A 12,607-nucleotide genomic window follows, 5' to 3' on the forward strand; every position below is an offset into this window, starting at 1 on the left:
GGAAACAAGCTTTTATTTCTATATTGTACAGGTATCAATTCTGGAAAGAGTCCACTTGTATTGAAACGAGTAATTATACCTACCTGCTTCAAACTGGAGTGCTTACATGATGAAAAAAAAAATAGTAAAAAACAAGTAGATAAAATTAAATAGTTCACAGGAGCTAGACTTCATTTCAAACTGTTTGTAGCATTTAATTCTGACATTATCCTGTTACTGAGGCTGCAAAGACTGCCTTTATGTTTCCCATATTTCTCATGTGCTCTGCTACACCAGAAATTTTGTAAAGAAAAAGGATATGCACTTGGAGTTACCTTTATTAGACTGCATAAGTGCTGTATCTATTACTACCCTCTCCTCCATGTCTGGAGATACAGAACACGAGCCCTTTAAGATTTTTATATTGTACAGAGAAAGCTGTCTAAGAGTTCAAAGTGATTTAAGAAAAATTCGGACTTAGACATAGCATGTAGGCCAAACTACAACTAAACTGAACAGAAATGTAACTTTTTGATAACCTGAATTACTGCACTGCAGTTTCAAAATAAGACCTTTAAATAGGTTTGCTATGTCACCTTGCCATAACTTGCACTTAAACGTCACAGTAATCATTCTCATGGACATAATATGATCTGATGAGCATTTAAGAGCTGATTCTGCTAAGAGTCATTCATTGCAAGGTTCATAAAGATGGCTCAGACAAAAACGGTGTTATATTTGTTAGAATTATCAAATGATTGAAATCAGTGAGAAAAGAATTTCATCACATATTTGGTAGTGATCATAAAAAATAAGAATAGATGTTTAATGAACTTTTAATTGGACATTTAATTAAGTTAGATTATACGGTATAAACAGGTGACAGAACCTGGAAAACTTCAGAAAAAAGATTTAAATCTATTTGCAAATAGAACGTTTAACAAGGCAATAAATTAAGACATTAAAAGTACTAAAGATGGATATAATTGCACTTCTACTTGAGCAGCCATCATATAAAAACGGTTAAAAAAGACCTTGTGCTGAATTACAACAGCAAAAGTAGAAAAATGAGTAGTAAAAGTATAAACTTGCTGGGGCTGGAGGTGTCAGGCAGACAAATTTAAGGAAACAAAAATTAGAAGAATTCCCCTTTAAAGTGTTGGTAAGCATTGAACTGCATGAAAGAAGTTTCAGAAATACCTACCTGGGTTTGCAATGAGCTGCTAACTCCCAGCAATGCCTCTATGGCATTTGGGGGACAGTGTGTCAGAGCAAAAGCCATGAGTTCCTGACGCATACGCAAGTCATGGAAGCCTTCTGATTGCCCAAGCTGACTGCATACTTCCCAGCTTTTAGAATAACCTACAAGAGAACACAAAACTTACTTCTCAGTTAAGCGAGCCTCACAAGTGACAGGAGGAACCCACATAATTCTTACTGGATGAGACAAGAGCGTGGCATGTGGCATTACTGCCAACACAACCCCTGAGAAAGGGGCCATAAAAGCTCCATAAAATAGATGTAACTCAACTTTAGACTGAAATATGTAGAAGATTCATTGCCACCATATTGTAGATATCACTATAATAGGAATCTGTAAGCCTACATGCTATATTTTTACATACTACAATAAAAAAATCAGAATGTACTTCAGTGCATAATATTAAATACATTACAGGAGTGGCTTTAATATACATACAATTACTTGATACATTAAAAGAACCTCAATTCATCTGTTTCCACACATAATCTCAATCCTGAGGCAGAAAAAAGAGCCAGAGAAGCAAAACCCATGCTCCTTAGCATCTTGACATAAAAGTGTCATTTAATTTCATTCATAACCTCACATATAAGACTTACATAAATAGCACAAATATTTTAAGAGCTTTGATAGAAGTCTATCTAAAAGACCTGCACATTAGCCTACTTTGAATACTTTAATGAAGATTCATTGGAGGGCAAGTTTTGGTGACTCCTGACAACCTCCAACCAATCGCACGCCCCTGTGGCAGCAATGAGCCATTTGAATGCTTGCCCTACCGACTTTCAGTGGTACTGTCTGGGTCTACCACAGTGACCGCAGGTAACAGGCAATCGGGTTTCTGTGATATTTAGTAAGAAACATAAGTCAGCACTTACCACTACAGCCAATTATACTATAAGCCTATTTTGGATGGAACACTAAGAGCCATATTCCTACCCAGCTGCCTAACAAACTTTTATTTCTTGTCATTATTTCAAGAGATAATGAAGTGGGATAGTAACTGCACAGTAAGATTTTATAGTATATGAATGAACTTTTGCAAGCTGAAACACAAGGATATTGAAATACATTTCCATACAGAAGTTTACAGAAAGGCATGACTGTGTATAAATGATACTGAATGCATACATACCAATATACATGTTTAATTTCAATGGCGTTTCATGTGACCGTTCACAAAAACATAATACCAGAACATAGCAAGTAAGGGACTTAAACAACAAGACAAATTATAATTTTTCCCATATGACTTACATAAAAAAACTTATCAACTTCATGTATAAAACTTGTAACTCTGTTTTCTTACAAGAAAAAAAAGCACTGAAAAGACAATTAAAAATGGAATCCCTGATGGGATATATTTTTGAGCTTCTGGCACAAAAAATAAGGGATTATCTGAATCACATTATGTTATATTGCTTGAGAGATCTCAGTAAAACAAATTTTAAAAGACAGTGCTGTTCCAGAAGATACTGCGGCTGATTTTGTAGGTCCATGACATACATGGGAGTTACCGTATTACATACCACATGCCTTCTACACCTGACATACTGCTGATTTGCACAATGAAGTTGATTTTTGAATGAAATGGACCAGTTTGAAGTGACATACTTCAGAATGAGCTGAGAGTCAGAACTCAGATTTCCAACCACCATCACCCCATGTAGTCCCCATTTATTTACTTCACCTGCAGTCATGAGCTCTTGGCAATGCATACTAGCTGCTTTGTAGTCCTGGAAACTGAGAGCTTGTTCCACTAAAAGGATTAAAACTTGACCTTTTCTCTCCGTCTGGTCATCTCCTGTACAAAAAATTGAACATTTTTATTAGTTGGAACAAATAATCAACATAAGCTTCTTACTTTATTTCTTAAGAAAATTATATGCCACAACATGAAAACGTCACCTTCTGGAAATAAAATTATCATTTTATTTTTCCTAAAAATGAAACAACAGATAAATATTTAAAAATAGGAAAAGAAAAGTGGCATTATAGGTGGCTAAAGAAATTACATAACATGTTAAGTCTAGGTTAAAAAGGAGTTTAAAAGAAAAGAAAATGCAGTCTTATTTATGTGACAGCCAACAGACTAAACAGATGAAAACTGATATTAAAACGAGGGATGTATAGAACCAAATACTGACTTTTTTGTGTGTGAATTGCAATAGAAAAAGAATATTATATTTAATATTCTTTTATATTATATTTATATTTAATATAAATATATTTCTATTAAATCTAAATATATTTCTATTATATTTAATATAAAAGAAAATTATATTTATAATTATACTGCTACAGTAAGCAAAGCCCCTAACTTAAACTGCCACTTCATGTGGACAAAGATTCCTAAGATGTGAAAGACATTAGCATTTAAAATCCCTTCCCTGCTAAATTTAGAGAGTAGAACTGAAACTACTTTCTCACATCATACATGGATCTTGATCACCAGATCCCCTGGACAATGTCTACTCCCCAAAGTATGAGTCAAAAGTAACACATCAGATACTACTGATGTGTTCTGACTGAAGTTTCAGTAACAACCTGTGTGGACAAATGTCTTGACCTTAATTTTAAGAAATCAGCATTCGCAAATGAAAATCTAATCAGACAACTCATCTCTTTTTCAAAGTCAGTTACAATCAATACAAATAACATTTATTCCTGTCACCCTTTATCAGCTATCTATATTTATTATTTTTTAAAAGCTTTTTCCAATTTAGAATGAACATGAGAAATTAGGAATTATTTACTTTACTGAAACCAGTTGGTCCAGTCTCATGCTAAAACAGAGTCCACATATCCGTGTACTATATGAACAGATCACAGTATCACAGTATCACAGATTTCTAGGTTGGAAGAGACCTCAAGATCATCGAGTCCAACCTCCGACCTAACACTAAGTACTCCACTAAACCATATCGCTAAGCTCTACATCTAAACGTCTTTTAAAGACCTCCAGGGATGGTGACTCCACCACCTCCCTGGGCAGCCCGTTCCAATGCTTAATAACCCTTTCGGTAAAGAAGTACTTCCTAACATCCAACCTAAAACTCCCCCGTCGCAACTTTCGCCCATTCCCCCTCGTCCTGTCACCAGGAACGTGGGAGAATAGACCAACCCCCACCTCTTTACAGCCTCCTTTAAGGTACCTATAGAGAGCGATAAGGTCGCCCCTGAGCCTCCTCTTCTCCAGGCTGAACAAGCCCAGCTCCCTCAGCTGCTCCTCGTAAGACTTGTTCTCCAGACCCCTCACCAGCTTGGTCGCCCTTCTCTGGACTCGCTCGAGCACCTCCATGTCCTTTCTGTAGCGAGGGGCCCAAAACTGAACACAGTACTCGAGGTGCGGCCTCACCAGAGCTGAGTACAGGGGGACAATCACTTCCCTAGCCCTGCTGGCCACACTGCTTCTTATACAGGCCAGGATGCTGTTGGCCTTCTTGGCCACCTGGGCACACTGCTGGCTCATATTCAGCCGACTATCAACCAATACTCCCAGGTCCCTCTCGGCCAGGCAGCTTTCCAGCCACTCATCTCCCAGCCTGTAGCTCTGCTTGGGGTTGTTGCGCCCCAGGTGCAGGACCCGGCACTTGGCCTTGTTGAACTTCATACAGAATGAACATACACAGGAAAAATAATTCCACACTATTGATTTTAATTTAGGAAGGAAGGGTGGCAAGAAACTAATAAAAGTGAGTGGATTTTTCAATGCAAACTTCTTGGTCATGTTTCTCTCCTATTACTAGAAGTGATTTTATGGAGTCACTGCTGACAGTCATTTGAAAAGGGCACTGGTTTATGAAACTGTATTACTACAACTTATGAAATGCAAATATTTCAGAAGGTTAAACAGAGCCAGTTTCAAAAACTACTTAAAGAGTACACGTTCTTAAATTACATATTTGTTATTTTTATTTTGCAGAATCATCAACATCGGCAACCCAAATTTGTTTTTAAAGCCTTCTCGAAAGATAAGACGTAGCAGTTGTGCTAGAATGACATTCAAGGAAGTGAAGTAACTCTAATTATTTAGCTCAATTAAGATTCCCTTAATCCCAGCACATCACAACTAACTCAGCTGGGAGAGCACTTTGGCTTCCCATCATTCCCATCTCTTGGCCTCTCGCCCTATATACTGCCAACACATGGTGTTGCAAATTAATCACATCCAAGACTCTTGTGCTGCAAATTTTGCCCTCTGGAACCTGGGAACTTCTTATCCAGGCAAAAGCAATTACAGATGACAAAGAGGTGTTTCTGTCTACAAAAGCTAGACGTGAACTGTCATTTTGTAAGCAAAAGATTTGTAATTGCCACTCACCTTCTGATGCCCACCACTTCACCCTGACAGCATTACTACTTATGGAGAGATTTGTCTAAGTAGCAGACAAAAGCAAAAGGCAATAGAAATAATGAAACTATTGTTAGTCAGATTTCTGCTAAACCAAATAATTACTGCTATTTATTATTACTTAAAAATCAGTGGGATTGTAGGAAAGAGTGAAGGAACACTTGGAGCAAGGAACTGCTTTCTTCCTAGATGTGCTTGAGCAGCCATACATTGCCAAGTCCCCCCCCACCATTTTAGCTAATTAATTTTGATACAGCAGATACATCTCTGCGTGCTTTTGCAAAAGCAAAAGCATAAAACATAAGGATTGTTTTCCTGCTAGTCCATGGCTATACTTTTTCATCTCATCTCCATTTTTCTCTCATTTAAAGTTCCATTATCTTGATGCACACTGTTGTGCTGGGGATTAACTGTCAGCTCCGCCACGACCAGTGAATACCCCACAACGCACAGCTCGAATCCTTTTTCATGTGGCTTTCACTGCCTCAACAGTGCAGTCACTTAAAATACGACCCACTGCAGATTAGCAGCATGTTCTCAGTCATCTATTCAGACATGAAAAAATTCACTGCTTCAGCTTCACGACTCCTCATTTGAAGAGATTTTTAATAATAAAGCCTTATAAAAGTGAAAGGTTTTGAATCTAAATTGTTGCCCTTGCCACTCTGATAGACATCCAAGATGTAAAAAAGGTCCCTTCCATAAGGGAGACCATTAAAGTGATAACATTATTTTAATACAGAGTAATTCTGCATTAAGCCTTAACGTTCATGTCTGACATCCAGACTCAAACTAATCAAGTTCAGAAACTAGAAAGGACATGTTAGTTTTTATTTCCCCTTTATTATTTGCAAAACTGCGTGTGCGTGTTCTGCTGCTTAGGACTAATGCTTCCTTATGTCATAAGAAATACGCACTTATATTCTAAAGGTTACTTTGCTCAGTAAGATTTAGGTCTCTTCTAGGTACAAAGTTTTTTCTACATCCTTTTGTTACAGCATTTAAATTTCAGACAGAAGTTGATAAAAGTAGAAATAGCATTACAAATGAGAGGAAAAATATGGAAGCTCAGAAATGACAGAAAATCATTGGGGGGGGCAGGGAATAAAGCATGTTCAAATATTTTTTTTTTTAACATTTAAATCTAATTTGGGTCTAATTAAAAAAGCCAATTGAGACATTTTGCGTAAGATGCATGTTGTATTTGTGAATGGATAAAACAAAAAACATTAACCACATCAGAAAACTTAAAAGTAAAATGAAATCAAAATGGTATACATATACTCCAGAAACTCCACGTGAGATACATTTACAAGACCACAGATCATCTGTATGGTTACTTCTACATACATCAGGCAAGAAGGTCAGTGTTAAGAAGATAGATTTCAAAAATACAGTGTTAGCCGACTTAGGGATCTGAGCAAAGCTTAAAATTACTAGATATTACAGATATTAAAAGGAACTACATTACCACAAGGAAATTGTGAGAAAAGAGCACGATGAATAGAAGATATTTCCAGGGATCTTGAATCAAAAATAGTCACAATAAATAGCAATGCTCCCTAGCTCTTCTTGATATGCAGTAACAGTAGAGAAGATGCTAATTTCTGATGCATAAGCTATGTTTTTTTACCCCTTTTTTCACTCCTCTATTTTGTAAGCAAGTAATTACATAACATGAATTCTCTCATGCTCTTTCTTAAGTGTGTGGATTAGGAAAGGAGCATGAGACTTAGGGCACCTCCAGTTCCCTAACCAGGTGCAGGTTTGCTGGTTGTCATGCTGAGCACATTCTCATTCTCTCACTTTGCCCACCTGCAAAATTAAGATAACACTTGTGTGCCTAATTTAGAGGAGATAGTGATGTGAGGCTTAAATAGTTTACTCTCATTGATCAAATACCTTAAAGCAATTAAGAAACTTGTTGATATATCACTACCTAAGCAATATTTTAGAATTTATTTTTGTACTTCTCAATGCATTACTTGCTTTCAATGCTATTCTCTAAAATAAACCGTACATAGCTCCTGAAGCTCCTTCAGATGACTACATGCACTCTCTTGTCTGCATAGCAGATGCATTCTTTTTGAGTTGAAATTAAAATATTGAGTTGAATATTGAGCTTTGAGTTGAAATTAGAAACTTGTATTTTTTAGGCTATGTGATATATGTAGTGCAATATACCATACACTATATACTCTCTATGTACACACGTTTATAATTTATATAGCTATGAATGGCTGTATCAAGCAGGTCTTTCCAAATACATAATCAGATAGGATGGGGGCAAAGGGGAAAAAATCTGACAAAGCAAGAGAAAGTACTCTACAATGGTGGGTTGGGAATGGAAGGGATGACAGATTTGAGAAAGCATAACTGATACAGGTATGTTCCACAAGATAAAATTACATTTTTCACAGCAAAGTTGGCTCATAAATCAGGGCAATTTTTTTTGTCCCTAATTGGTTTTCACTATTTTTACAATTCTTTCTTCCAGCAGCGCTTTATGTAATTCTTCAGTAAGCAGGTCCATAAAGTTCAATCTCTAGATTCTTTTTCCAGTATCCAGACTTATCCTTGTATCTCTCCATTAAACCATTCCCTTTCATCAGAACCTGTTAAAAATCATGTTGCCCTTTCCCAGCAATTCTAAACCTGGTGTCTTAAAACTGCAACAAAGGCTTAGGATTTTGTTCACAAATCTTAAAATCTGTGTGCGTGCAAACTGCTTTTTTGGCAACAAACTGATTTATAGAATAATATTAATGGGTGTTATCATTCTTACAGCTAAAGTCGTAAAGTAAGTCTTCAACTCAGTAAAACTGAAATTATGAATTGAAAGATACAGAAATGCCCTTTTTAAATGTCTTGCTTTATTTAATTTTTATACTGCCTATTAAATTTTAAGAGTATCTTCATTTGCGGATTATGAGTAAGGCTATGTCAGCATTCTACTTAATATCAGTTTTTAAGGAGATTATTAGCCTAGCCATTAAAATCATATGCAGCCTTCAACCCTATGTCAAGTTATCTGTTCCAGTGCTCACTGAAGATACGTACGGCAGCAATAGAGGACTGTAGAGCGAAGCTCTACCTCTTTCTTTAATATGATGGAAAAATACTGCATTTGTATGCAAGAGTTTTTATATAACGATGACAGTCACGTATCCTCTGTATGCTTATTGAAAGCTTTTGACCCTCTTCTGGATACCAGTCAATGGGATGGAATACCAAGCACAACATCTCTGCAATAACAGTGGTATGCAGTTTATGGCTTTCACATCTCAGGAAAACTAAAAAAAGATTAAAGAAATATTGAATTTCTTAAAATGAAAGAAACCAATGTTTTCCACAGCCTATGTCATAGAAGAAATAAGTTCAGATAACAATCACAACTTTGCCAGTCTCATGCTGAATCCTTGTCTTGCTTATAAATTAATATCCTGTATAGAAAAGAATATTTCTAGATAAGTAGTATGACTAGTCACTCCTCAGAAACAGTGAAATGTTTTCTAATCACAGAAGCATAAAACTACTTATTTAAAACAAAACTAAACCAACACTACACAAAAAAATACACCCACACCTACCATCACAGAAAGTCACTACAAGAAACGTTTTCTTGCTATTTTTGCTTTCAAAGAAATGCTACTCTATAAAAAAAAAATAAAAGCATGGAACTCAAGAAAATCAACTCATGGACTCAAGAAAATCAAGTTGTCAAAGCAGCTTTTTCCTTACCAAGATGAATTCCTGAAATATACACTTACCAGTACAATTCCATACTTAGTACAAGAAAAACCATCAGCATTAAAGTCAGATAACCCAATACTTGTAGAATAAATACGTAATCTGTAACATCAGTAGTAGTTTTTAAACCATTTACCTGAGTCAAAATTAACCACCTCACACATTCAGCTTCTATTTTTTTCCAGTCCAGAGATAATCAGGGTCTATTTTGTCATCTGGCTTTAAATCTTTTATAAAACTTTATAATCATTTAGAAACTTACTGAGACAACAATGAAAAGGAAAGCTGGCACACAGGCATTGCCATCTCAACAAGCACTACATGTACTCCCTAAAGTTCTCTACTTAATTTATGTTGTCCCTCATCCTTCGGCCTCTGGAGATGGGAGCTACAAGTTTATTCCATATTCAAAGATGCATACCAGGGCACAGGAGGTGCTAATCCGTGACTAAAACACTAACACTACTGGACAAAATAACTTGTGCTTTTAAGCTTCATAGAATCACACTGGATTTTGCTTTCTTTCTCTCATACAGGAGAGAATCATTTAGATTCAAAAAGAAGGTAAAACAGAAAACAGCTGCATTAGTCTAAAGAACCCAACATATTTAGAGGATAAATTAACAGACTCTAACCTGACATGGGTAGAAGAAGACACGAGAAGGGAAGAGTTGTACAGTAATCTTGTCTTATGAATCACTATGGAGATTTTTTTTTTCTAAAAGTCTTACAAGTAACAAACAAAGAAAAGTTCTGATTGTCTTTCTAATTTTTCCACAGAACAAGAGATCTGCATGTAAAATGAACAATTACATAAATTGGATCCAACTACTTAATACGGTACTATGCCCTCCCCTGTACCATCCTTCAAGTAGTAGGGCTCCACTGCAGGAGCTTACCATAGAGGAACAATTATGTTTCCACTGATTTCTTTCTTTAGGACCCAGTTATCAGAGGAGATCAAAGTCCTAACTTCTATATCTCTAATAATATCACACCCAACCCTCCCTATATATAATACTATGCAATGATTGTCACTGCTAAGATTCCCAAAATACAGGAAATAAAAAACCTTAGAAAAATGAACAAATGGAACAGTAAGTCATTAAAAAAAAAGATAGTATACTAAAGATTTAATCCTTCAAGATGTTCAGCTTCTCAAATGAATATTAAGCTAACACATTAGCTTTAGTGCACAAAGAATATACACACAGCATAAACAAATGTATAAATTTCAATTGTTAGACAGACAGAGATGACTTTTTTCCTCCAACTTAAATGGGACTATTATTAAATCAAACTACTTTATTTGACAGACTCAAGAAGGTTTACTGGAATTTTAGTACTGCCAGTTGTCTATAGAACAAAATATTCTCACCTGCAACTCCTCTAGTCTGAAACGAGCTTTTACTCAAAATCTATATGAGACAAGGCTTTTCTTAGGTATTAACAGAAGGTCAGAAAAGCTGTCTTCAAGAACAGCTTGAAGGTAAAATATTTCATTAATGTAAAATATTCCATTCTGACCCAATGACTGCTTTTCGAGATTACTTTCTAGTGGTATCCTTGAAAACACATTCTAATGATCAGCTCAAACGTCCTAGAGCATAACACAAATCTATGTTTTATTGCAGCTCAGTGCCTTCTAACAGCTTACCTGCAACCCTCAGCAAATTTGCAAGTCCCAGGAGCTTAGCAGACTGCTTATAGTTTGTTGACAACTGAGAAAGACAGTCCTTGATGAGACTGAGTCGATCTGAACACAAACGCACTGTTGGAAGAAGAACCAGTGTTAAAGACTGTATAAATGAATCTCACGGCCGTATTTCTTGTTCAACAGTGTAGACAAAGAAAGAGAGCTTGGAAGTATATCTATAAACAGAAAGTTAAATAACAGTAGAACATATCCAGCCACAATCACAGACATCTTACCACACATCACCTGTATTTATTTATTTTAATTATTTTAAGGTATGTGTCTGGAAGCTGTTTGGAGGGACCCTTTATTTTACTCATGCAACACTCACAAAATAACAAATTATTTCCCATTCACATTTTTGCACGTGATTCAAGCAATCAAATAAAGAATAAAAATACGCAGTACCTTGCAATGGTAAAATTTTCACACCAAATTCTTCAAGGTAGCCAAGAGCACGAATGAGATCTAGCTCCTCCTGAATAGCACTTGGACAGTCTACAATAAGTTGCAGACAGGACCTAGGTAGGAAGGAAACAAATTTTTGTAAAAGCAGTTGAATAAATTCAAATTCTAAATTTCTGGGAAGAGACAACCCCTGCATTCTTGAGTAAAAAAGAGTAACTTGCTGTGCTTATGAAATGTCAAAATACTTGCTGGTCCTGCACATTATAAATATTTGGCACTATGTTATGGCCAATTAAACATTTTAAACAAATTCTACTCTTGGATAGCGATACTCTTTCACCTATTTTTAATAAGAACAATGCCTAAATCGTCTTGAATTTAGAGTTGTAACTGATTTAATGAATGAAAGACATTTGAGACATATGTATTTACATACATAATTACTTAGGGAAATATTTCATAACCATTACTGGGTTTCAGCTTTGTCATATCCCAGAAGATAAAAGTAAAATGTTGATTGGAAACGAAATTTAAGGTCCTTTGTCACAAATTCAGCTTCCTCAGCTAGATTCAGATAATGAGAACAAAGCTGATACAAATAAACATACAACATTATTCTGAAGATGAATGACTTTATGCAATTATTATTACTATGTAACTTTAAATAAAACTTTAAATAAAATATGCATGTATTTTATGAATATTATATGGACATAATCATCTTTTATTTAAAACTTTCACTGGTATACTATGTTCATATGTAGTTTTTAGTAATACATGTTTAAGTAAAAATGGTTTTCAACAAAAATGTATAAATAGAGCTAGCATTATATAATTGATACTGTGAAAGTGAATGCCTTCCAACTTTGACCTAAGGCAATAATGCCTTTACTTATGTGTGTGCATGTGCTCACGTGTGTCCATTTGGGATGGGAGGGAGCACACGCTGTGAATGAATAGGAAAAAATGCATTTTCTGTCACTTTCTGATTAAGTTATATAGAACATAACCCTCTAACTCAAGGTAAACAGCAAAAACATTCTTTTAAATCTTAATGGAAAATACGTGATTGGTCAATCTATAAAGCAATGTTCTACTGAGGAAAACTTCCTAATATGGAAAAGGATAACTAGTTACAAACTATTTGACTGCCTTACTT

The 12,607-nt window shown here is 35.6% G+C and overlaps 1 protein-coding gene across 4 annotated transcripts in view; it reads right to left on the reverse strand.

Moving 5' to 3' along the window:
• The window catches only part of NBAS (NBAS subunit of NRZ tethering complex), a 188,347-nt gene that overhangs the window by 113,292 nt on the left and 62,448 nt on the right, over nucleotides 1-12,607 (reverse strand). For all 4 annotated transcript variants that reach the window (XM_066994950.1, XM_048071263.2, XM_013172651.3 and 1 more), the window contains exons 31-34: nucleotides 11,449-11,561; nucleotides 11,002-11,115; nucleotides 2,931-3,044; nucleotides 1,184-1,341 (exon numbers count right to left, since the gene is read on the reverse strand). In XM_066994950.1, coding sequence (XP_066851051.1) covers nucleotides 1,184-1,341; nucleotides 2,931-3,044; nucleotides 11,002-11,115; nucleotides 11,449-11,561 — 499 coding nt within the window. The remainder of the gene's footprint in view (nucleotides 1-1,183; nucleotides 1,342-2,930; nucleotides 3,045-11,001; nucleotides 11,116-11,448; nucleotides 11,562-12,607) is intronic.

This window comes from Anser cygnoides, chromosome 3 (assembly GCF_040182565.1).
Source record: "Anser cygnoides isolate HZ-2024a breed goose chromosome 3, Taihu_goose_T2T_genome, whole genome shotgun sequence".
Lineage (NCBI taxonomy): Eukaryota > Metazoa > Chordata > Aves > Anseriformes > Anatidae > Anser > Anser cygnoides.